This window comes from Cyprinus carpio, chromosome B19, assembly GCF_018340385.1.
Source record: "Cyprinus carpio isolate SPL01 chromosome B19, ASM1834038v1, whole genome shotgun sequence".
NCBI classification, from domain to species: Eukaryota; Metazoa; Chordata; class Actinopteri; order Cypriniformes; family Cyprinidae; genus Cyprinus; species Cyprinus carpio.
The window spans coordinates 30,501,774-30,528,933 of NC_056615.1; the positions used below are offsets into that span (position 1 = coordinate 30,501,774).

Below are 27,160 nucleotides of genomic sequence, written 5' to 3' on the forward strand. Positions count from 1 at the left end.
TGTTGTCAACCTCTCATAGCCGTGATTATCATCCACTTCAAATCTCTGACTGATAGACCTGCAACGCTTTGAGTTCAAGAATCTCTGTTTGTGTTCTACTAAGAAACACTGTCACCTACATCTGGGAAGCCCTGGGGGTATGAGTAGAGATATCAATTCCCTCATTTTTGGCCTGAACTATCTCTTTAAAACTTTTATGAGTTTTTATGAAATTCACGGCTCTTAACAAATATAGTGTAAAATTGTGTTTGCTGCTTATTAGTATTATTTAATTATTATTTATTATTTTTAATATTTCTAATAATTAATGGTGGTATTAATGATGTCGTGTATTATTTAATTATTATTTATTATTTTTAATATTTCTAATAATTAATTGGTATTGAATTAATAATTAATTAATTTAGAATTAGCTTTATTTTTATATTTTCAGTTTTCATTTGTTTCAGTTTTTAGTTTCAATGATACTTGGTAATGTCAACCCGTGTGTATAACTATGTAAAACTAATTGTTGTGTGTTATTTTATTTCAGGTAGTGGCCAATGCATTTCTAATTTCCTTTTCAAGTTTAGGTTTTAAACTAATATTTATATTATTTTATTTTATGTTCAGCTTTGCTTCCTTTTCAACATGTCCATTATGATTTAGCGTTCACAATAACAATGAGTACATTTACATGGACAACAGATATTCCAAATTTTAATGCGCTTAATCTACACCATCTAAACAGGGATTTTTTTCATTCACCTCAATTTGTTACTATTTAATATATATACACATAACATATTTTTTCTTAAATATATACATTCATGTGGTGTGTGTAGTTAAATATACACGAATACCCACACATATATTATGTAAACAAAAAACTTTTTTTTGGATCACGATTAATACCATAATTAATCTTTTTGACAGCACTAATATGGCAATGATTGCAACGCGATCTACGACAGACTTTCTCATTTCCTGTTATAGGCTTGGCCCAGGACACGCCCCAAGCCACTCCCACCTCCTCATCCTCTCGGCTCAGGGCGGCGGTCTCTCTGTGCTTCTACGCACTTACATCACTTCCAGTGACGATGAGGCTTTTGGCTTCCGCCTTCCCCTCATTGACCTCGCGCTAGCCCGCTTCCAAAAGGGCCTATTCAGGAGGTGTAATCCCGTTACCCATAAACCCGCGCTGTCTCGCGGCCCCTGTTAATGACATCCCTTACGCCATACCTGCGAGCCTTCCGCATCATCCGCTAGGCTTACCAGAACTACATCAGCAGGCACTGCGGTTTTTTCCCCGCTTCCGGAAACTCAGCGGAAACCGTGGCGTCAGCGGTCGCCGGCAGCGAGCAAACGAACCGACCAGCCATGCGATCAAAACGTCAAACAGACCGTAGTCTCCTCCTGAACGCGTGCCAATGATGATTTTTTTTGTTTTTTTGATCTCAGGTCTGACTGTGTTTGAGGACGTTTTTTGTTGTTGTTGTTGCTAATTTTGCTAAAGTTGTGTGATCAAAAACTGTCAGAATGAGCACTTTACAATAAGGTTTCATTTATCAGCCATTCAATGAAGAACACCTTTTGTACTGCATTTCTTAGTTTGTTAATTTCAGTAGTTAACTAATACCGTGCATTCACTAATGCCTACATTAATATACTATACTATGAAATATATTTAAAATAAATGAATATATATATATATATATAGTGTATATATATATGTTGGCTGAGGACATTCAAAGGGAATCAAATGATTAATCGTGATTACTCCACATTTCACAAGTAAAAGTTTTTTAGTGTGTAACATTCTATATGTTGTGTGCTCTGGTTACATGGTTATTATGGTTTCATATAATATACGCACACACCTACGGTATATATGTTGAAAATATTTCTGCGTTTATATTTATATAATTTATTTTATAGTCTAAATATATGTAATATATATCAACAAAATATTTTTGCTTAACTCATATAAATTCATGGGTGTGTATTTATATGTACATAAAAAATGCAGTATTTTTACTGTGTAAACAACAACTTTGATTTTGAATATGAGTATCTCAATTAATGTTATTTAACAGTATCTCTATCTACTGTTCTTGGCCTCTTTATAGTTCATATTGGCTAATCCTATTAAAATAATGTGAAGAAGTGAGACTGTATTGTAAAAGTTGTTACTGAACAGGTGTCCCAGCTGTAAATCACTCTCAGTGATTCAAAAGCTTAAGTTAACTTGAGAGTGCCTCTGGAGAACTGATTCAGCTGTTGGTTTTCTGTTCACATCACCAGCACTGGCTCTCAACTGTTCGTTTTTTCTGATTTGCCTTTCTTGATTTCTCGTTTGGTAGTTTTCTAGGGTGTTCCGGTCCAGGAAATGGCAATAAAGAAGTCAACCGTGTTTACCTCTTGTTTCCGAGTACTTATCTTGCAAAAACAGATCGGCATGTGTTGATCATCTTAACCCTACAGAATCTAGCTATTAACAAGTGAGGTCTCAAATAAGTTCACATTCTCAGTGCATTTTCTTGGTCATGTTGAAGAAGATAGTTTCAGCCAAAAATGAAAATGTGCTGGAACAATGTCACTCCACCCTCAGGCCCATACGAGCTCAGAATTAGAGGTTGTTTCCTTCATCAGGATTAAGGTGCTCGAAATCAAAACAGATAGTCTCAGCAATGGATGCTCTGCAGTGAATGGGTGCCGTCAGAAATGAAGAGTCCCAACAGCTGATAAAAAACATCCAGAATAATCCACAAGTAATCCCACAGCACTCCAGTCCCTCAGTGAACATCGTTGAAGAAGACAAAAGATGAAACTCATCCCATCATTAAAGAACGTTTTTAACTCAAATACATGAGAGTCTGTAATCCCTAATAACACTTCCTGCAGTGAAAAAGTGCATCTCCCTGTTGTCTCTCCACATAGTTGTTTAGAGTCTTTAAAAAACGCTGCTTGCTCTGGCAGATTTCTTCCTGATCAACACCAGAACACTTTTTCACTGTGAGGAATTGTTATTATGGATTTAGCCTCTATTATCCCCTTTTAGTTAAAAACCTCTTAATGCGTATGTGTTTCTCCATTTGTCTTCTCCAATGTTCACTGATGGACTGAGTGCTGTGGATTACCTTGTGGATTATTGTGATGGTTTTTATCAGCTGTTTGGACTCTCATTCTGACGGCACCCATTCACTGCAGAGCCATCCATTGCTGAGACACTGATGCAGTGCTACATTCCTACAAACCTGACTGAAGACACACACTCATCCACATCTCTTACTGGCCTGAGGGTGACACACTTTTCAGCAAATTTATACACCTCTTGTAAAAAAATATGTTCTCAGATCTGCAGTTGCAAGGTGGAAGTTAAATTTACTGAGGATGACATCCGGTGCCAAAAAGATAGACCAGATATCAAAAGATCACAGAGTTGAAGAAAAGGCTTCTGTAGAGAATATTTAAACAAAAACAATACTTTTATTGATTAAACCTTGAAATCCTTCGACGGCTCCATTCTGTTTTCAGCTCTAACCCTGCTGCTTTTGAACAAACACAAACCAAAACAGGAAAACAGGTAATGAATTAAGTTTTACAACAGGTGAATACTGTAGAACTGTTCATAAACGCTTCCCAGTGTTGCATAAGTTCTATTTGGTCGGTTTTTCATGGGTGAAAAATAATGTTAAAAACATCAAAAACCGAATCATATTTAAATTGATTTTCTTTTTCACATGCAAAACATAATCTTTTGAGATACAGATTGTCCAACCCAATAGACATCATTTTTTTCATAATTTATTTGTTTCCAAAACTGTATGACTGTTTGAAGCATTAAATGTATTTTATTGGACCGCCATTTTCTTATCATATTTTGTGTTCCACAGAAGAAACCTAGCTAAGAAAAATATGTTCTAAGAACGTTTTGCTAACATTCCCTGTAAGTAAATGTTTTCTGAACCTTCCAAACATTCAGTATTTAAAAAAAAAAAGAAAAGATCAGTTTGACATTTCGTGGTTAACATTTTGTGTATATGATGAAGAACATTTCGTTTTGAATGTTATCCTGAACAATCTCAAACTAGAAATGTTTAAAAAAGTTTAACCAAACGTTTCCATGAATGATCATAAATTATACGTGTATAAACACTGTAACGATACGTTCTAATACACGTTACGTGGAGGAATATTAGGAGAACCTGTTACAGCTGAGAAGTCAGTTGTTCCATAAACATCGAGGGTGAGTAAACGATGACAGAAATGCTGAGTTTTTGGTGTCCTGTCTCCGTTTCAAATCGGTCCTGATTTGGTTTTGAAAATATCGAAATATGAGCCTGCACGTAGTTTCCTTGGCATGTTTTAGAGCGAATCGCCCACCAGACTCGAGGGATGCGTTCAGGAGCGTCTCACTGCGTGCCTGAGCTCAGTGTCCTTCTGTGAGCCCCAGTTTTCAGAAGGTCTCTGAAGTCCAGTTCCCTTTAAGTCCTGCTCTGTGTTCAGAGCTTGGCCCTCCTCGATCATGCGGTGTTTCAGCCCGCTGCAGATCTTGCTGAGGTTGGGGCCCCCGAACAGCTGTGCCATGGAGGGTCGTACAGGTCGTGAGGAGCTCCGGGTCCGAGTAATGGTTGAACACCGTTCTGATGCCGGTCCCAGAGATTTGGGGGTTCAAGGTGCTTCTTCCCACCAGCATTCATCAGTATATCACGACACTCGCCCAGCATCTCCATCATCACGTTCTTATCGTAAGGTGAACTCCACACCTGAACGCACAGACACGCACAGCGCGTTTTATTATACATTCACATTCATGCATTTAGCAGACATTTTTGTTCAGAGCCACTCAATATGTGTATATATATAGTATATATATATTATATATATATATGAATATATAAATATATATAGCGCTCTGCGCTAAATTTACACCACACCTTCTTATTCTGGTTGCATGCAGACCTGCGAATTATTATGTGCACCCCTGTCTGCTTTTTCCCCTCAAAACCCAAAATTTTGTTGGAAAAAGTGAGATATGCGAGTTCGTTATCAGGCAATTCTGAGAAAAAAGTCAGAATTGTGTAGATAAAAAGTTGCACCCTTATCTTTATTATTTTTTTTTTAATTCAGTGGCGGAACCTGGTGCCTTCCATAAAAACAGAGCTGAAGATTGCCAAATCAAAAAAAAGTTCAAGATCAGAGATATGACATGAGAGAGATAGACATTTTTCAGTTGTCTAGGGTGTTCAAGTTAGTTTGCTGTGTAGTGTGCTAGGGTGCTCTGAGTGGTTACTATGGTCTTCTTTGTAGTTGCTATGCAGTGTTTTGGGGTGTTCTGAAGTAGTTGTTATGCATTGCTACTTAGAAACACCCAGTTGCTTGGGTATTCTGGGTAGTTGCTAGGAGTGTTTTAAATAGTTTGCTATGGAGTTGCTAGGGTGCTCTGAGTGGTTTCGAGGGTGTTCTGAGTAGTTGCTAGGGTGTTCCTGGGTGTTTCTGATGGTTGGCTATGGTGTTCTGAGTAGTTTCTAGGGTGTTTTCTGAGTAGTCGGTTATGGTTTTTGCCGCAAGGTTACTGTTGATGGGTATCTAAGTGGTTTCTTCGCTGGTTTGGTGTGAATGACACCCCAAAAGCTGCAGGACGACGCACACATTGAACTTTAAGACTATCAGCAGTTGCACTGCTGATGATTAATTATGATATCACTTTTAGCATGTAAAATGTGACTGAATGTGAGTGTTTTGTACCTCCTGGAATCTGATGGCCGTCATGGCTCCAACTGTGGAAGGTGGAGTTTTTTCCTGAAGTTCTGCGCCACACTCAGCTCATCAGCGCTGAACTTTTCATGTCGGAACAGAACCCCCACCTTCATGGCTATTTTATTGTTTTTTTCAACATTTTGTGGGTCTTTTTGGTTTCCCGAGTGCTCCTTGGAGACGCGGTACAGCTCGTCCAGTATCTCGTCTGCTGTTGTCATGCTATGAACATAATGAAGCCACCGACTTACTGGCCAGTTGACTGAGGATCTTCTTCTGGGCCTTTCATGGCCAGGTCCTTCGAATTGAATGGCTCCATCCCGAAGGCAGTGGAGCACAGACTGGACGCAGACGGGTGTGTTTTTACCTGCGTCGTGCAGTTGGAGCTACTTGCGAGGAGCGTGTGTATGTCCTTTTTGAGGAGTGGCGTCTTCCGCTGTGTAACTGCGAGAGGAAACGGTGTGATCGGAGGAGATATGTCACTTCTGCTTTCTGACTCTCTCACACACTTCAACTTTGAGTGTCAGACTCAAATCTCCCTCTCGAGAGATTGTTCCATTACATTCTGAGCACTGAGATATTGTGAGAATAAGAACACTAAATAACCTAAAGCCTAACATCACGTCAACCTCAAACATGAAGTGTGAAACATCAAGAATGAGATTAAATGGAAAGCTTCCGGAGTTTGCAATCGAAAGTCAAAACTCAAGACTTTTCTCATCAGTTTCTCTCTAGATCACATGATCTGATCAGTCTGTATCTCACTCATTTCTTCCTGATTCACATTTAACAAACAAACAGAACTGAATTCAGATTAAAAAGATCTGGAATGTGATTTGTTCAATTTAATGAATGGTTGCCAGGGTGTTGTAAGCAGTTGCTATGCGGTTGCAGGAGTGTTTCGAGTAGTTGCTATGCAGTTGCTGGGGTGTTCTAAGTAGTTGCTATGCAGTTGCTGGGGTTTCCCAAGTAGTTGCTGGGGTGTTCTAAGTAGTTGCTATGCAGTTGCTGGGGTGTTCTAAGTAGTTGCTATGAAGTTGCTGGGGTGTTCTGTGTAGTTGCTATGTGGTTGCTTGGATGTTCTTAGTAGTTGCTATGCAGTTGCTGGGGTTTCCCAGGTAGTTGCTGGGTGTTCTAAGTAGTTGCTATGCAGTTGCTGGGGTTTCCCGAGTAGTTGCTGGGGTGTTCTAAGTAGTGGTTTGTTTTATTTTTTTTTGGTGTTCTGGGTAGTTTCTATGAGGTTGCTAGGGTGTTCTGAGTAGTTGCTATGCAGTTGCTGGGGTGTTCTAAGTCGTTGCTATGAGGTTGCTGGGGTGTTCTAAGTAGTTGCTATGCAGTTGCTGGGGTTCCCGGGTAGTGTTGCTGGGGTGTTCTAAGTAGTTGCTATGCAGTTGCTGGGGTGTTCTGGGTAGTTGCTATGAGGTTGCTAGGGTGTTCCGGGTAGTTGCTATGCAGTTGCTGGGGTTTCCCGAGTAGTTGCTATGAGGTTGCTGGGGTGTTCTAAGTCGTTGCTATGAGGTTGCTGGGGTGTTCTAAGTAGTTGCTATGCAGTTGCTGGGGTTCCCGGGTAGTTGCTGGGTGTTCTAAGTAGTTGCTATGCAGTTGCTGGGGTGTTCTGGGTAGTTTCTATGAGGTTGCTAGGGTGTTCTGAGTAGTTGCTATGCAGTTGCTGGGGTGTTCTAAGTCGTTGCTATGAGGTTGCTGGGTTGTTGTGTGTTGTTTGTTGTTGAGTTGCTGGGGTGTTCTGGGTAGTTGCTATGAGGTTGCTAGGGTGTTCCGGGTAGTTGCTATGAGGTTGCTGGGGTGTTCCGAGTACGGTTATTTGCTATGCAGTTGCTGGGTGTTCTAAGAAGTTGCTATGAGTTGCTAGGGTGTTCCGAGTAGTTTGCTATGAGGTTGCTAGGGTGTTCTGAGAAGTTGCTATTGATTTGCTGTTGTTTTTTTGTTTTGTGTTGTTTCTATGTGGTTGCTTGGGTGTTCTGAGTAGTTGCTATGAGGTTGCTAGGGTGTTCAGAGTAGTTGCTATGCGGTTTCTGGGGAGTTCTGAGTAGTTGCTATGAGGTTGCTGGGGTGTTCTGAGTAGTTGCTATGCGGTTGCTGGGGTGTTCCGAGTAGTTGCTATGCGGTTGCTGGGGTGTTCCGAGTAGTTGCTATGCAGTTGCTGGGGTGTTGTGTGTTCTGGGTAGTTGCTATGAGGTTGCTAGGGTGTTCCGGGTAGTTGCTATGAGGTTGCTGGGGTGTTCCGAGTAGTTGCTATGCAGTTGCTGGGGTGTTCTAAGAAGTTGCTATGAGGTTGCTGGGGTGTTCCGAGTAGTTGCTATGAGGTTGCTGGGGTGTTCTGAGAAGTTGCTATGCAATTGCTGGGGTGTTTTGAGTTGCTGCTATGTGGTTGCTTGGGTTTTCTGAGTAGTTGCTATGAGGTTGCTAGGGTGTTCAGAGTAGTTGCTATGCGGTTTCTGGCGAGTTCTGAGTAGTTGCTATGAGGTTGCTGGGGTGTTCTGAGTAGTTGCTATGAGGTTGCTGGGGTGTTCTGAGTAGTTGCTATGCGGTTTCTGGGGAGTTCTGAGTAGTTGCTATGTGGTTGCTTGGGTGTTCTGAGTAGTTGGCTATGAGGTTGCTAGGGTGTTCAGAGTAGTTGCTATGCGGTTTTTTCTGGCGAGTTCTGAGTAGTTTTTCTATGAGGTTGCTAGGGTGTTTCAGAGTAGTTGCTATGCGTTGCCCTTCAATTGGTTTCTGGCGAGTTCTGAGTAGTTGCTATGAGGTTGCTGGGGTGTTCCGAGTAGTTGCTATGTGGTTGCTGGGGTGTTCTGAGAAGTTGCTATGTGGTTGCTTGGGTGTTCTGAGTAGTTGCTATGAGGTTGCTAGGGTGTTCAGAGTAGTTGCTATGCGGTTTCTGGCGAGTTCTGGGTAGTTGCTATGAGGTTGCTGGGGTGTTCTGAGTAGTTGCTATGCGGTTGCTGGGGTGTTCTGAGTAGTTGCTATGTGGTTGGTAGGGTGTTTAGATTAGTTACTACGCAGTTGCTGGGGTGTTCTGAGTAGATGCTATGAGGTTGCTGGGGTGTTCTGAGTAGTTGCTATGTGGTTGGTAGGGTGTTTAGATTAGTTACTACGCAGTTGCTGGGGTGTTCTGAGTAGTTGCTATGCAGTTGGTATGCTGTTCAGATTAGTTAATATGCAGTTGCTGGGGTGTTCTGAGTAGTTGCTATGAGGTTGCTGGGGTGTTCTGAGTAGTTGCTATGAGGTTGGTAGGGTGTTCAGATTAGTTACTATGCAGTTGCTGGGGTGTTCTGAGTAGTTTGCTATGAGGTTGCTTGGGTGTTCTGAGTAGTTGCTATGAGGTTGGTAGGGTGTTCAGATTAGTTACTATGCAGTTGCTGGGGTGTTCTGGGTAGTTGCTATGCAGTTGCTGGGGTGTTTTGAGTTGCTGCTATGTGGTTGCTTGGGGTGTTCTGAGTAGTTGCTATGAGGTTGAGAGGGTGTTCAGATTAGTTACTATGCAGTTGCTGGGGTGTTCTGAAAATGAAACAATAAAAGTATCAGCAGAAACGCACACACACACACACACACACACACACACACACACACACACACACACACACACACACACACACACACACACACACACAAACAATGAACAGGAAGACACAATCAGTCAATGGTTTATTGCATTGATATTTCACTAGTCACCTATAGTATCAGTCTCTTACACAGTCTGTTATACAAGCTGATTCATGATCACTTTGACTGTTGTTTGTGTTTGTAACGTGTATATCAGACTGCTATTAAAGGTCCAATACAGGAAATAGGATACAATATTATCTATATTATATTTAAAATTTAAAACGGAAGGAAGGAGAATTAAAATGCATCTGCTGTAAGAGTTTATCAGTGTGTATGTGTGAATTACATACACATGTTCTTACACACAACATATAGGCTTCTTCAAGAAACAGTAGAGGGTTTAATTCATTGATGATTGGAATGCCTCCTATAGGTGTTTATGTATATATTTAAATTAACTTTCATTTTTCAGTTGTAAATGTGCAGTGATGCAGTTTCTGTCATGTTAAGTAGTTGCTATATGGTTGCTAGGGTATGTGAAAATATGTGGAAAATTTACTAGCAATATCTGAATGAAATGACCTGTTTTATTAATCGGTCTGTTGTGTGACTGTGTTGACTTTCAGTGATTTTTCTTTCTGTAAGTTCAACTTCCTGTGTGTAGTGCCGATTCATACTCATACCATTCAGTATTTTCATACTCATGAACTGAAAGGCACTCATTTGTTCAAATCAGAGTGTTTATTTTGTATTACCCTGCTGTATTTATTGCCATATTGTTGTAAACAGTGTTTCTGAATATTGCACAAGCAACATTTCATCCTTTAGTGTTTCTCTCTGCACTGCGAAGAAGACAGACAATGAAACCTGCCTTAAACCCATGTGTGAGTGTGAGAGAAACACCGATAACAACACTGTCACCAGCAGGAAGTGCAGGTGTAAAGAACTGTCTGAAGACTTCCTGTCTGACAGAAGAGAAGAGGAGATGTTTCATTACTTACCTGCTATCAAAATGGGAAAACACCATAATATTCAGCATGTTTTTATGTCTACGTAACCCAGTGCTGGGGAAAGTTACTTTTTAAAAGTAATACATTACAATGTTGCATTACACCAAAAAAAAGTAACTAAGTAACACAATGAGCTACTTTTTTTTAAATGGAGTTACACAACATTGTAATATATTACGTTAGTTTTGCATTATTTATTTAGTCATGGGCTGAGCTTGCTTATTTGTTTTTAATAACAAAAAACCTAAAGGTTATATTTTTGGCAACTGTAAAGGACTTTAATTTCACCAAAAGTGGAATGAATAATCCTCAGGCTCTGTCTCTGTATCTCACTCATAACTTCTCTCAACAGAGGCGTCAGTCAAGAAATGGGAAAACAACGTAACATGCTTATTTAAAAAAGTAACTCCGATATTTTGTTGTAAATTTAAAAGTAATGTGTTGCTTTACTGCCGTAACCCTCACAGAAAACTTACAACAGCATATTTAGCCTATGATATACTGTCTATATATTGTTTACATTCATGCATTTGACTGATGCTTTTATCAAAAGCCACTTGCATTACATCCAAAGCAGTTGTTTTTGTGGTTTTATGCGCGTTTTGGTGGTAATAAAATCATTAGTGGTGTTATGTGCCATCATCCAAAGGTTTTTTAACTTTCATTTTTTTTTTTTATTTGTTACCTTTCTCTTCTTCTTAAATATTTTTATGTAAAACAATTTGATTGACCGCTGTGCATGAAGTATGCAAAATTAATGAAATAGTTTTGCTTGGTGTGTGTCCTGTAGAGGGCAGCATGCGCGCACACACACACACACACACTCATAAATACATAAATGCATGCATGGTCTTCACTGCATATTTACAGAACAGGATACAAGTATTGATACTGATTATGATTTTTTGTCAGCACATTTTCCTTTTGAGATAAGAGTGCATTGTAATACATACTGTACATTTCAAAATTCAAAGTTCCTCTCCACTCCACTGAGACTAAAAACAAATAGGGACAGAGAGAAATCCGCAGGTCAAAGGTCAGGATAGGACTGAAGCAGGATGTGGGAATGAGGCGACAGGAAGTGGAGGCAGTTCCTCTCAGTGTTGATCTGCCCTGAAAACAACAGAAATAAAGAAAAGAACAGATGGAGGGATGTTGTCTCTACCATCAGACGAGGATTATTATTATCATAATGTGACACACTTTAATGCTACTGAGTGCTGTGTGTGTTTATGATGCGCCGAGTGCTCGCAAACACACTGAACCTTACCTGATTGTCTACTTCAGCGTACGCTCTAAGCTGCTTTGGCCATCTGCATGACTGTAATACAGATCCAGATGCATTCATCTCTGATTTCTTCCTGCGTTTTAACCCTTGTGTGTGTGTGTGTGTGTGTGTGTGTTTGAGTGCGTGATTATGTTGATCTTTGTAAACAAGAAGCATTGTCTTCTGCAGGTCCATCTGCTCTACAGCAAACATCACAAGTGTGTGTGTTTGTGTGTTAGGAGAACAATGGCTCTGAACATAATTTGAGCATTTCATTTAATAAACAAATAAATAAATAAATACATTTAAAATATTTTTTATATGATATGAGAACAATGATTCTGAAAATCATTTGAGCATTTAATTTTATGAATACAAATATAAATAAATAAATACTTATTAAATTATATGTAATTCTATTTTAGATATTTAATTAAATATTTTTGATTATAGTATGAAATTAAAAAAAAATCAAAAAATAAATAAATATAAATATATTTATTTAATTGTGTTATGAGAACAATGGTTCTGAACATTTGAAATAACTCAGTAAATAAATAAATTTCAAACATTTTGCAAATACATAAATATAAAGTATATTTAATTATGTTGCAAGAACAATTGTTCTGAACATAATTTGAGCATTTAATTTAGATTATAAAATTTTGAATATTTAGCAAATTAATAATGATAAATAAATAATGAAATGTCAATATTTAACAAATACATAAATTATTTAATTTAATTAAATATTTTAAATTATGTTATGAGAATGGTTCTGAACACAATTTAAGCATTTTATTTTAATTAGATTATTAAATTTCGAACATAGCAAATTAATAACAAATAAATACATGTAAAATCTCTCTCTCTTTAGCCTACTGAAATTTCAAATATTCAAACATTTTGGAAATAAGAAAATAAATATATTTATTATTTAAAACGTGTATTAATTACTTTTAAAGTAAAAATCCACAGGGTAAAGCGGTTCATAGAGAGATAACCCTCTATGTTATCTGTCTTGATTGGATGGGCGGAGTAAAGAATCCGCCCTGCTGTCTCTGATTGGCCCGAACGCGCACATGCACATGAAGGAGGCGTGTCTTTCGTATCTGTTGCCCCGCCCCGTTTCCTCCCGCAGATTATACTGATTCTGAATTATACAGGAGCTCTGGGTTCTGTGGCGCTTTGAGGAAAACACAGAAAATATGGAATAAGATGGTCTTTGAAGAAATACAGGTGAGTTTCTGCGTTGTTGTGTAACTATGCGGTGAATCTGTTGGATCTAGAAGTTTTAAAGTTTTAAAGAACACTACACAGATCAAGACAAACATTTGACAGACACGCGACTCGAGACGCTGAAGAGTGTTTCAGGAGGAAACGATGAAGATGCTGCTGGAGAGCAGATGTGATTATCCTGTGCTCTCTGAGGAGATTTAAAGCTCATGTCTGACCATCTGCCCTCAGAGAATCTGTCAAAACAGCCTTAAATTACCCAGAGACCGCCAGTCAGGAGAAAAACGACCCGAAAGTGAGTGCGTTTTATAAAATGATATAAACACAGTGATTTCAGCTGGGACCAGGACCGTCCTTCAGTCAGAGGAAACTATGATTTATAACACGAAAAGACAGGTGTCCGTTCCTCCAGGTCGTTAGAGGAGGTCAGTTTGGTCAGTTCTGAATAGAAAATATAAAAAAACTATAAAATGTACATTTGAATCTTTAATGTAATTGGTAAATTAAAGTCTAAAGCCACGCATTTATTAGATATTAGAGTAAATAACATAAAATGTACATCTGAATAATTGTAAATCTTGATCCAAATAATGTTAGTTATTAGTGTAAATCTATATCTTTAATGCAAATGGTAAATCTAAGTCTTGAGACACACCTTTATAAGTTATTATTCGTGTAAATTAAATTTACATACACTGATAAATGCGTGGCTCAAGACTTTACTGATAATATTAAAGATTTACATTGCACTGTAATTAGCGTACATCTAATATTATCAGTAAACCAGTTATTATCAGTAAAGTCTTGAGTGGCATATTTATTAGTTAGTGCTATTTGCATAAAAATGTATATGCAAATCTTTAATATAAACAGTAAATCTAAGTCTTGTGCCGCACATTTATTAGTTATTAGTGTAATTTACGTAAAACTTACATCTAAATTACATAAAACACACATCAAATTTTTTTTATATAAAGAGTAAGTCTAAGTCTTGAGTCAGACATCTATTAGAATAAATTATAGAAAATGTACATCTGCATATTTAATGAAAACAGTAAGTCTAAGTCTTCTTGAGTCAGTCATTGGTTAGTGTTTAGTGTAAATACACTCCAGAGATTTCACAGTGGGCTCATGGCAAGCACTGTATGATTATTAATAGTATTCTTTCTCTCTTCTTTTCTCCCTCATAGTCATATGTTGGCTTTTCTCTCTGAAATATGCATCTTCTGCAGGTTTGCCCTGCTGTTTTCCTCCCTTCTCTCTCTCTCTCTCTCTCTGTCTCTCTGTCTCTCTCTCTGTCTCTCTCTCTGTCTCTCGGCCCACTCTAGCATTCCTGGAACACTTGTAGAGTTTCTGTTGGTTCTCTGATCTCAGCGCAGAGAGAGATATAGAGAGAAACTCCCCCTGAATTCCACATCATGAATGTCATTTGGGAAATTAGCTGGGGGTCCGAGTCATAGTTTATCCCTAACTAACCCTAACGCTGGGGTTAAAGGGAAAGTTTTCCCAGAAATCACAAATCTGTTGTCATGTACTGTTTTAAACCTTTATGATCTTCTGCTGAATACAAAAGATATTTTGAAGAATGTTGGTAACTGTGGAGTTTTGACTTCCATTTTCTATTGTATGAGCAATATATTTAATATAAAACTGAGACATTTATCAAAATATCTTCTGTTAAAGTGTGTAGGGATCAGAGTTCAAGTGTGTATCCCAAAATTCTTCATTATATTTAAAGAGTGGTCAGACGGGTTTGAAATAACGTGAGGGTGTCTAATTTATAGTATTTATTTATTTTGTTTTCTAGTATTGACTCTTCATTTAGACAGTGCATTTGCAAAAATTTGCAAAGCATCTTAAAAATGCAGCACTTCATACCAAACATGCTAAAAAGCACGAGATGTGGGCAGTGAATGTTTTTTTAAAGTTGAACTCAAGCGTTGCATTTTTTAGAATGCGTTGTCATGCATGAGAAGCTGCGACAGATGCAAGATGTGAGCACCAAACGTGTCCATCTTGTGCATGTTTACGTTAAAAAAGAAGCAAAGTGGAATGCAAAAACATGTTCTGTTAAAAAGTTTTTGCATTCAAAAATGCAAGATGCAAGACAAAGGAATGAAAAAAAACATAAGCCCTGAGATGCTTTAAAAAAAATGAACTTAATGCACTGCTTTAGTTATTTTATCGTGCACAAGACTTTGCAACAGCTGCGTGAGCCGAGCACAGCAGTCAAAAACATCAGTCTAAGGCATGTTTACATAGAAGAAACAATGAGAAAGCTGCGCAGCTGAATGCACAAACACGTTCTGTGTGAGCGGCCCCAGCATGTTTACAAAGACCAACAGTTAAAATATAGTGCTGACCGACAGCAAGAACACGTCTGCTGTGAGACTGTGTTTATAAGAGTAGAGTAACCGCCGCCGGACACTCGCTGGATATTGTTGGTGTTAAAGCAGAGACAGTTCTGGACTCTGGACAGGAAGCGAGCGGCTGCTTTATGTCAAAGGTGCCGAGTATTGTTACTGAGAATGTGTGAACCGTTACAGAAACATTTCTTCACTTCTCAAAGGAATATATATTCCACTGTGCTGCTGGAAGATCTTCAGGCCATCCGAGATACAGATAGGTTTGTTTCTTCATCAGGTTTGGAGAAGTGTAGTATTCTGTCACATGATCATCAGGTTTGTCCACCTTCATCTGCTCTGTTCAGTTAGACAGCAGTCGCTCGTCTTGTGTTTCAAGGTGCAGGAAACACTAGAGACCAGAGAACGGCTCTGACTGAAGTGTTCCTGGAAAATAGCAGGACAGAAGAACATTCCCAAAGTGTTTACTATATCTCAGAGTCCTGTAACATCTATCATAGCGCAGGCGAGAGCATGTGGGTCTGTCTGGATCTGTGTTCAAGAGTGTGTTAAAGTACAACATGATGACAGCCGTGTGTGTGTGTGTGTGTGTGTGTGTGTGTGTGTGTCAGGTGTAGTGCTGTGTCATGCACTGGATTCACACTGTGTGTTTGTTATTTGATTTAAATTTAAAGTCAAAAGAAATGTCGGATTTTTTTCGTGAATGGTAAGAACGACAAATTGACCCTCTGATGTATTCTCACTTAAATGATTCTGAAGCAGCAGTTTAATGTGTAAAGAGAGCTTTATTTGACCATACGTGAGAGTGGACTTCTGGGCTTCCCTGTAATGCTCCTGTAATGCACTGTTTTCGTTCCTTCATGTGCAATTGGCTCCCAACCAATAAGGAAATGGTCTGTAAAAAGTATTTGTTCAGGATGAGCGGGGCACAAACGCGGGGTTAATTCTATCAAGATTTTTTAAATTCTTCAAGATGGTATCATAATAATAATAAAATACTAAATTTTTAATTTATATAAAATTTACTAATTTTTTGTGTTTATTTAAAATGATACACACCTGTTATTTCACGATTAGTTTAATCTCCAAACAGTTTCAGATAGCTCTGCTTCGCTTCTTATGCTCTGCTAAAGAACACACGGAAGGATCATGAATGCATCTTCGATGAGTTTAATAGCATTCACAGCACAGATTACAGTTAACCAGAGTGAGCTGTTTCCAGCTTTAATAGATATAATTCAGATTGTAATTCTGAATCGTAAATATTAGTAGTTAAAAATTTTACAGTTGTACTATAAATTAAAATGGTTATTTTTTTTGTCCGTATTAAAATTTTAATTAAGATTAAGCTGAATGTCAGTTGTTTTTTGATCTCAAGTATTTTGGTAGGTTGTGGAATGGAAAAGTTTGGGAACCCCTGTGTTAAACTTATACAGAAAATGCTGGAGGAATGCATGCTGTAAATTGCAGGAGCGCTGGGACGTTCGTCTTCCAGCAGGACAGTGACCCGAGACATTCGCAGAAGTTGCTCTGGAAGCCAGAAAGGTTGATTTCCTGGAGCTCTGAGCGCCGGAGTACCGTCCAGAGCATCTGTAGAGGAGCTCAGAAACACTCGTTTGTCAAATGTTTCCATCCAACTTCACAGGAAATAGAAATTTTGCCAAGAAGAACTCGCGTGTCAAGATGTGCACTGCTGAACCTGAAGAAATCACAGCTGCAGTAATAATAAAACTGATTTTTTTTCTTTAAATAGGCACTAAATGCTAGCTCTTTATCTGTTGTTATTGCAGTCATGTCTTTTGTTAAAATGTTTTCTTATCTCGGTGTTCATCTGGTGTTTTGAGTTTGTCTTGGTGCTCTTGAATGTGGTGTTTTTGGTAGTTTTGATCTGGCTGTGACTGTGTTTAGTGGCTGGAAACACTTTTCAGATTTGAACAGCTGTGAACTACGGTTCTGTAGAGAGAGTTTTCAAGCAGATTTCACAAAGAAATTAGAACTGAATTAACCTGAAATGTTTTTATTGAGAAAAAAAAAATATTTTCTTGTAAAGCATACTCTAATAATTTTAGTTTAATTTAATTTTTTTTTATTTTTTTTGCATTGTATAGATAGTAAACATTGAGGTAGTTCCTCTATAATTTCACGATAGCTGTCAGATGCTTTGTGTTTATCTTTTTTTTTTTTGCAATAAATAATGCTTGCTTTGATATTTTGTAATCTGCATAATTGTCTCTCTGAGCTTCATTAATGACCTGAACATTACAGTTAATTACAGGCCTGTAATGCAGTTTAACGAACGAGTGCTTTAGCTTCTAGTACATAAACGTTTTAATTCAATAAGCCTGTACATAAAAAATCCAGATTATACCCCGGACTCATCTGTCTAATGGAAGATTAGCTCTGATTAGCCATTAATTAGCTAAAGTGTCTCCCACCGACACACACACACAAAGCCTCTTGTCAGATTAGCTTCAGTTCTTAAATGTCAGATTGTTATGGGATCATTTATTATTTGCTCTTCGTTCATTCAGATGTTATAATCGTGTGTTTGATTTCTCCCACACGTAAGTATTTCTCAGTTACCCATAACACACTCCAGGGTTTAGTGTCTGAGCCTTTACAGAGAGTTATTTGATGGTGAGATGGTTTACATCAGATAGACGAGAAGCAGGGACACGTAGAGTAGATGTTTGTTTCATTGTAGCTCTGTCTTAGTGTGTTTGAACTCTACACACCAAAATAAAAGTGGATCCCAGAATCACAGTCCAAACTGAAGCTTGCTGCTGGGTTTAACAAGACCAGACCAAGACGAGTCAAGCTCAGATATGTTATGAAATCACTGTACTTTACTGTAATGTGATACACATTTACAAAGTTCGTTTAGGGCACGTCAGATAATCTAGATTAACCTTTAGACCAGGCGTCTTCAGCAGGGAGACTTTGTTTTGTCATCAGGTTTGGAGAAATGTAGAGTTTGTAATAGGGATGGGCATTCCAAGCTAAAATAATATTCAAACACCCTTCCCCTGCATGCACGCACAAACACTAATAAACGGAGATCTGTATGATTAACTGTTTAATTAGAAGATAGGCTACCTTAACCCAAGCCATGTAATGATTATAACGTGCTGAAACATATAAACAGACTACAAACTCAAACTCTCAGTAACTCGTGAATATCATCTCAGTGATGTCATCTGTCTGTATCTTTTATTTCCTGTGCAGGTGACTGACAGGGCATGGTGTTACTCTGTCGTCATGGCGATGGTCTCCTTAGCCTGGCTCCTCCCAGCCATCGCTGCTGCCACGCCCTTCCCCAGCGACCTGCAGCCAATCAGTGTGGTGCGTCTGGAAGGTGAGTCACGTGACTGACGGGATCTCAGTGAGTAGGTGTGTTGGACTTTGCATGACAGCAAAGTACCGCAAAAGCTATATAGAGCAGACGCTTCGTATGCTTTCGAATCGCGCTCGCTGTACGCAGCCGTCCCCAATCACTGATCACATTCTGCCCCTCTTACCAATAGTTTTTAAGCAAAACTGCAGCATTTTTTTTTTTTTTGATGGGTTTTTAAGGCATATTATGCAAAACTTGACCAAAATGTTACAACTCATTCAAACCCATCGATCTTAAAAATAATAACTATAATAATTATTTTATTTTACTTTAAGTGTTGTCAGCAAGTGATGCCTGATGTTTTAAAATCTGTTCATATTTTAAAAGTCATGTAGTGTTTTCCTGCCTGTGTTATTTTGGCAAAACTGAGATTCTATTATAGTTTTTTTAATATATTTTGATGTAATTAAGTTATTCATATATTTATTAATATATTATTTTTTTCATTTTATTTCAAAGTTTTAGTTTTCTTTTTCTTTCAAGTTTTTTTTGTTTTTGTTTATATAGTTTTTATGCATTTTTGTTTGTTTAAATTGGAGTGCAATTTAAGTGCATTGTTAAACTAAATAAAAAAATTATTTTCCTTTGGTCCATGGTTATTATAGTGAACAAAAACTAAAACCATAAAACACATTTTTTGTTACTTAATTGTTAACTGAAATTAAAAAAAAAAAATTAAAAACCTAAACTTATTTTAATTAATATATATATATATTCATAAAACTACATTAATATCTCAATGATACTAAAATAACACCACCTTGGCAACTAGCTGAGATAAAATAAGTTTAAAGGCACAATAGGTAATATTTTCATAATAAAATATCCAAAAACTTACGTAGTGTGATATATTTCATTAGTTACAGATGTTCTCTCACTTAAACTCTCAAAATAAAGTGCTCTGTTACTAGAAAAGAGGTAGAAATAATTAACTGATAAGGAGTTGCTGTATAAAACAAAACAGATATGTTTCCCACTATATTTCTTAAATTGTCATTTTTTTCACTAACGTCATTAAATGTGTCATCTTTCACCGTTCAAAGGAAATCAGTATCAACAGACTGCATCTTTCCACTGCAGGAAGCACAGAAGCTGCATCTGAAAATGTTGTGAAAAATGAAACGATAGTTTTAAATATGAAACCAAACCAGTAGGTGGCAGCAAATGACTGTTTGAGTGAGTGAGTCATTTAGTCCTTCATTCAACAGAGTCCTTCAAACAGCTGATTCATTCATTCATTCATGTCATGGGTTATTGAATCATTGACTCACTCGATTCATTCAAACATATTGATTCATTCAGTAAAGACACACCGCTGTGTTGCTCGGAGACACTTCTGCCGTAGCTTTGATTGGAGATATCCTCATCAGAGAAATTCAGCAAAAACAGTCAAAATTGTGTCTCTTTTCTGCTCCACAGATTCGCACCGGTGTCCCAGTTTTCAGGGTCTGGTGTTTAATAATGGCACGGAGCGTCTGGGTCTGGACTATCAGCGCATGATCCGGATCCAGCACATGCTGTACATCGCTGCCAGGTCATTCAGTCCAAGATCAGTCTGTTCAACAAAACACATGCCCGGACGGGTTTCAAAGAAATGTCATTCTATTAGACAGTGATATATTTTGTCACATGTATAAATGAACTGGAAACAGCTGGAGAAGTCATGAAATCATGAAGACATTGTGACCTTTTCTTGTGTTTTTCTTCTGTTTAGAGACCATGTATTTGTTGTGAATCTCACTACTGCAGTCGATAAGATCATCCCACAGCAGGTAAAACACACAGGTGTAACCCATGCAGAATACATGCATAGAACAATAATAATAATAATAATAATAATAATACAGCTAGTAAACATGTACTTTTTTAAAGGAAATATCTCAACTTCCATGTTTGAATTTTAAAAATAAACCTGTAATTGAAAGGAGTTTTTAAATTAAATTCATTTTTATTAAATTAGATTTTATTACATTTTAAAAGATTAATTAAATTGTCAATATTTTATGCCTTAATTTGATTGCTATTGTTTTTGGTAATAAATTTGTATTAAAATGAAAACCGACAAGACAGAATTGTTTTGGGAAAAAAAGTTAAGTTAAAAAAAATTATATGAATTTGGTTGATTAGGCATGCTTTTTAAATATTATAATTTAATTAGACCATTAATTATTCTGAATTCTGAAAAAAATAAAACAAAATACAAAGAATTTAAAGGAAATAGGGGAAACTTGATTTCATCGGATGTTGAAAGTGCTTAAAACATTGTTGTTAAATTGTGTAATTTCCTGATTTCAGTTAATCATATTTGATATTTGATGACTAAAATTTAAATCAATGATTAAAATGTTAGTCCAGAAAAATTAAAAAAAAAAAAAAAAAATTTTTTAAGAAAGAATAAAATGGATTTCTTAGAGGCCTAAAAATTAAATCTTTGTTACATTTTTTTTTATATGTTTCATGATTTCAGTTAATTACATTTTTTTGTTGTTGTTGATTTTTTAAATGAACCATTACATTTAATTTAACCATTAAAACAGAATCTTGAAAAAATACAAAAATAAACAGAAGTTGGGGAAAAGATCAACCTGATTTGATCCGTCACACACAGATCCTGACGTGGAGATCTACAGACGTGTCGAAGTGTGCCGTGAGAGGAAGAAACAGCGTAAGTATCTCCATCAGAGCAGATCTGAGATCAGATGAAGACACACAGCTGGACCAAAGATGTCTCTTCAGTCCTCCTGATGGAAAACTGTCTCTGCCATGAACCCTCAGAAACACCTTAGATTAACTTCCTTCTCTTATGTCTTCCTCTGACCATTAATGATCGAACGAATGACAGCTGTTATTCTGAGCCCTGTATTTAGTTGTCTGTCACCTGAAGTGGATGTAACAGTTTTATTTTCACACATTTTCAAAACTTTACCTCTTTTTTTTTTTTTTTTTTTTTTTACTTTACGCACAAATACAAGAACTGCACACAAAATGCAAAATGCCTTGCAAAATGAAGCACTGCATTCAAAATATCACAAACACACCTCAAAAGCAAACATTTGCGAACATCCTTGCATAATATTAATTCCTGTTAGATTTTTGTGTGTTATTAAAACATCTGTTTTGTTTTTCAGGATGAGTGTTATAATTACATCAAGGTTCTTGTGCCTCGTAACGACGAGACTCTGTTTGCGTGTGGAACGAACGCTCTGAACCCGGCCTGCAGAAACTACAGAGTGAGTGACAGACAGGTTTGACGCCTCACATGCATGCAGGAGTTTCTGACGCTGCTGCTTGTGTTTAGTTGAGGACGCTGGAGCAGGTCGGTCAGGAGCTGCTGGGTCAGGCCCGATGTCCCTTCGAGTCGCGCCAGTCCAATGTAGGAGTGTTTGCAGGTGAGATGCTGAAACACACACCGATTAATGTAGTTATGAAAACCAAAATCATAAAAACATTACCGGTACTTTAAATAAAATTAAACAAAATAAAATAAAATATAAAAAACCCTTAAACTTTAAATTTCAGTTAGTTGCCAAGGTAGTATTTTTAATTTTCTGTTTTACTTGATGTGCTAAAATAATTCAAATTTAAATAAAATAAAAACTAATATAGACATATTTAAAAAAAAAGAATATGGATCTAAACAAAATTACGAAAACTATTTAAACAACAATAATGTTTCTTAATAATAATAATAATAAAAACAAGTGTATTTAATATTTTATTTTACAGTAAATAATATTTTTATTTAGTTTTTACAATTTAAATAATAAACTATTATTTTTGTATAATCATATTGAATATTAGTATTGCAGCTTTACTGTTGTTCTGTGAAATAACAAAGACAATAATAATGATAAATATTATTATTAGTGTTACTATTATTATTATTATTAATAAAAAACATTTTATTTTACAGTAAATAGTAATATATTTCTTTATTGATTTGATTGTATAATTTAAATTTCAATCTTGATGATTGATTAAATTGCTCTTGATCGTCAGTCTTAAATTTCAACCAGACACCACAGTTTGATGACTCTTTGATTGATGTTTTGTCTGTGTGTTTCAGGTGGTCATTTCTATTCGGCCACAGTGACGGACTTCCAGGCGAGTGATGCGGTGATCTACAGGAGTTTGGGTGGAGAGGGGCGGCCCGTCCTGCGCACCGTCAAATACGACTCCAAATGGCTCAGAGGTGATTCCTCAGATCATGTGTGGTGTTCAGGAGAGTGTGATGCTGCTATAATAAATGAAAATGTTGACTTGACAACTAGCTGAAATAAATATGTATTTTTATATATAATGTTTATTTTATCTCAAGTAACGAAAATGTTTTAGTTATCAATAATAACCTGTATAATGTAACCTAATCTGTAACCCTGGAGCACAAAACCAGTCATAAGGGTAATTTTTTTTGAAACTGAGGTTTAGACATCATCTGAAAGCTGAATAAATCATCTCTCCATTGATGTGTGGTTTGTTAGGAGGACAATATTTAACTGAGATACAACTATTTGAAAATCTGGAATCTGAGGGAGCAAAAAAATCTAAATATTGAGAAAATAAAGGGGTCATCGGATGCAAAATTCACTTTTGTTGTTGTTTGAACATAAGTGTGTGTTGGAAGTGTGTGTAAACATCCACCCTATAATGATAAAGATCCACCCAGTGTTATTTTTAAATCCTCTTTCTCAAATCAGACTGTTTTGAGATTCCTGTCAGAATGATGTAGTTCTGCACAGGCCCCTCCCACGATGGTTGATTGACAGCGCTGTCTTACCTTAGACCCGCCCTGAGTGAGCTGTCAGCAGTCCCAATGTCTCCAATTAAGCGATTGAGGTGTTCTGTTGTTGGATGTAATAATGAACATAGCAGTCGTCAGTTACTCCAGATATATGAGCCACTGAAGGATTACAGTGTATTGTTGGCTAATGCTACAAATATACATGTGCTACTTATGACTAGTTCTGTGCTCCAGGGACACATATAAACTAATAAAGATCTTTACTATATGATGGTCTGTTGATTTTCAACAAGATAGCAGCCTTTTATAATAGATTTATTTATTCTCCTATGTCTTATTTTTAACCTCTTCAAAATTACAAACAAGTGTTTTTGTGTACTTCATGCCATCTTGTTTTGTCTCTACAGAGCCTCACTTCCTGCACGCTGTTGAATACGGCAACTACGTTTATTTCTTCTTCAGTGAGATCGCAGTGGAGCACACTGGCGCTGGGAAGGTAAAAGATGATGAGTGTGTGAGAAGATTTAGACATTCAGTTCAGTTATAAAATGAGATCCAGACACAAGCAAACAGCCCTTCCTGAATCAGGTAGTCTCTCCTCCTTGCTCCTCGTGGTGTAGGTGGTGTATTCGCGCGTGGCGCGTGTGTGTAAGAACGACAGCGGAGGCTCCACGCGGGTGTTGGATCGTCACTGGACGTCGTTTCTGAAGGCGCGTCTGAACTGCTCTGTTCCTGGAGACACGTTCTTCTACTTCGACGTGCTGCAGTCGCTCACCAGCGTGCTGCAGATCAACCAGCGGCCCGCTGTGGTGGGGGTCTTCACCACACAGACCAACAGGTACACCGTCACCTCTAGGGTTCGGTACCCAACTCTGTACTTTTAAGAGTACCTATTCACATTAAATTAATAACTAGAGATGTAACGATGAAAGTGAGGCGGTTAAATATAGATTCAAATGTGTGACTATTCAAATCTTTTGAGATGCTAAACAAATCGTGATACAGTTAGAGCAGGAGTTTATATGAATGTGTCTCTGAGGGGGATTTGTACTGTCTTTAGAAAAGTTTACGTGTTTTCTGATCATCTTTCCTCTGAACGATGGATAATAAAGTAGTGTTCATGAGCGCAGCGCTGCTTTGTTTACAGCGGTAACCAAGGAAACACTGTATCACTGCTGTTCATGAGAGCAGCTCTGTTTGTTTACAGCGGTAAACCTTATTTTTCACTGTATCACTGCTGTTCATGAGAGCAGCTCTGCTTTGTTTACAGCGGTAACCAAGGAAACACTGTATCACTGCTGTTTGTGAGAGCAGCTCTGCTTTGTTTACAGCGGTAACCAAGGAAACACTGTATGATTGCTGTTCGTGAGCGCAGCTCTGCTTTGTTTACACCAGTAACCAAGGAAACACTGTATCACTGCTGTTCATGAGAGCAGCGCTGCTTTGTTTACACCAGTAACCAAGGAAACACTGTATCACTGCTGTTCATGAGAGCAGCTCTGCTTTGTTTACAGCAGTTACCAAGGAAACACTGTATCACTGCTGTTCGTAAGAGCAGCTCTGCTTTGTTTACAGCGGTAACCAAGGAAACACTGTATCATTGCTGTTCGTGAGAGCAGCTCTGCTTTGTTTACAGAGGTAACCAAGGAAACACTGTATCACTGCTGTTCGTGAGAGCAGCTCTGCTTTGTTTACAGAGGTAACCAAGGAAACACTGTATCACTGCTGTTCATGAGAGCAGCTCTGCTTTGTTTACAGTGGTAACCAAGGAAACACTGTATCACTGCTGTTCATGAGAGCAGTGCTGCTTTGTTTACATCGGTAACCAAGGAAACACTGTATCATTGCTGTTCAGCAGCTCTGCTTTGTTTACAGCGGTAACCAAGGAAACACTGTATCATTGCTGTTCGTGAGAGCAGCTCTGCTTTGTTTACAGTGGTAACCAAGGAAACACTGTATCACTGCTGTTCGTGAGAGCAGCTCTGCTTTGTTTACAGTGGTAACCAAGGAAACACTGTATCACTGCTGTTCATGAGAGCAGTGCTGCTTTGTTTACAGCGGTAACCAAGGAAACACTGTATCACTGCTGTTCATGAGCGCAGCTCTGCTTTGTTTACAGCGGTAACCAAGGAAACACTGTATCATTGCAAGTTCAGAGACTGGAGTGAGACCATAAGTGTGTTCAAACAAAGTCCAAAGGGTTAGATTTTCATTTGATTAAAAATAAATCAATAAATGTTTAATGCCTTCATATGAATATCAGAAAAATTAAAACACAAGAATTTCAGGAAAAAAAGAAAAGAAAAAGATTGTAGGGCTCTATTGTTCAAAATGTTGAAATTGAGAGTAAGTTGAGGACTTATTTTTCACTGAAAGGAAACACTGTATCATTGCTGTTCATGAGAGCAGCTCTGCTTTGTTTACAGCGGTAACCAAGGAAACACTGGTATCACTGCTGTTCGTGAGAGCAGCTCTGCTTTGTTTACAGAGGTAACCAAGGAAACACTGTATCACTGCTGTTCATGAGAGCAGCTCTGCTTTGTTTACAGCAGTTACCAAGGAAACACTGTATCACTGCTGTTCGTAAGAGCAGCTCTGCTTTGTTTACAGAGGTAACCAATGAACACACTGTATCACTGCTGTTCATGAGAGCAGCTCTGCTTTGTTTACAGCAGTAACCAAGGAAACACTGTATCACTGCTGTTCATAAGAGCAGCTCTGCTTTGTTTACAGCGGTAACCAAGGAAACACTGTATCACTGCTGTTCATAAGAGCATCTCTGCTTTGTTTACAGCGGTAACCAAGGAAACACTGTATCACTGCTGTTCAATAAGAGCAGCACTGCTTTGTTTACAGCGGTAACCAAGGAAACACTGTATCACTGCTGTTCATGAGAGCAGCTCTGCTTTGTTTACAGCAGTTACCAAGGAAACACTGTATCACTGCTGTTCGTAAGAGCAGCTCTGCTTTGTTTACAGCGGTAACCAAGGAAACACTGTATCACTGCTGTTCATGAGAGCAGCTCTGCTTTGTTTAACCGCAGTACCCAAGGGAAACACTGTATCACTGCTGTTCGTAAGAGCAGCTCTGCTTTGTTTACAGCAGTTTACCAAGGAAAAACACTGTATCACTGCTGTTCGTAAGAGCAGCTCTGCTTTGTTTACAGCGGTAACCAAGGAAACACTGTATCATTTGCTGTTCATGAGAGCAGCTCTGCTTTGTTTTACAGTGGTAACCAAGGAAACCACGTATCACTGCTGTTCATGAGAGCAGCGCTGCTTTGTTTACAACCAGTAACCAAGGAAAACACTGTATCACTGCTGTTCATGAGAGCAGCTCTGCTTTGTTTACAGCAGTTAACCAAGGAAACACTGGTATCACTGCTGTTCGTAAGAGCAGCTCTGCTTTGTTTACAGCGGTAACCAAGGAAACACTGTATCATTGCTGTTTTGTGAGAGCAGCTCTGCTTTGTTTACAGCGGTAACCAAGGAAACACTGTATCATTGCTGTTCGTGAGAGAGCAGCTCTGCTTTGTTTACAGTGGAACCAAGGAAACACTGTATCACTGCTGTTCATGAGAGCAGCTCTGCTTTGTTTTACAGTGGTACCAAGGAAACACTGTATCACTGCTGTTCATGAGAGCAGTGCTGCTTTGTTTACATCGGTAACCAAGGAAACACTGTATCACTGCTGTTCAGCAGCTCTGCTTTGTTTACAGCGGTAACCAAGGAAACACTGTATCACTGCTGTTCGTGAGAGCAGCTCAGCTTTGTTTACAGTGGTAACCAAGGAAACACTGTATCACTGCTGTTCGTGAGAGCAGCTCTGCTTTGTTTTACAGTGGTAACC

The 27,160-nt window shown here is 38.0% G+C and overlaps 1 protein-coding gene and 1 pseudogene across 3 annotated transcripts in view; one reads left to right on the top strand and one right to left on the bottom strand.

Annotated features, from left to right (window-relative positions):
* The window catches only part of LOC109045202 (solute carrier family 39 member 4), a 668,471-nt gene that overhangs the window by 632,939 nt on the left and 8,372 nt on the right, over positions 1-27,160 (top strand). The window contains exons 1-10 of one of the 3 annotated variants that reach the window (XM_042745880.1): positions 12,704-12,816; positions 18,402-18,531; positions 19,990-20,104; positions 20,285-20,342; positions 21,179-21,235; positions 21,699-21,800; positions 21,869-21,959; positions 22,637-22,762; positions 23,719-23,807; positions 23,932-24,149. In XM_042745880.1, coding sequence (XP_042601814.1) covers positions 12,796-12,816; positions 18,402-18,531; positions 19,990-20,104; positions 20,285-20,342; positions 21,179-21,235; positions 21,699-21,800; positions 21,869-21,959; positions 22,637-22,762; positions 23,719-23,807; positions 23,932-24,149 — 1,007 coding nt within the window. In that variant the 5' untranslated portion in view covers positions 12,704-12,795. Of the gene's footprint in view, positions 1-12,703; positions 12,817-17,378; positions 17,741-18,401; positions 18,532-19,989; positions 20,105-20,284; positions 20,343-21,178; positions 21,236-21,698; positions 21,801-21,868; positions 21,960-22,636; positions 22,763-23,718; positions 23,808-23,931; positions 24,150-27,160 lie in introns of those variants that run through there. The other 2 variants (XM_042745882.1, XM_042745881.1) reach the window with 2 other exon arrangements.
* Positions 4,384-6,058, bottom strand: LOC122140712 (annotated as a pseudogene).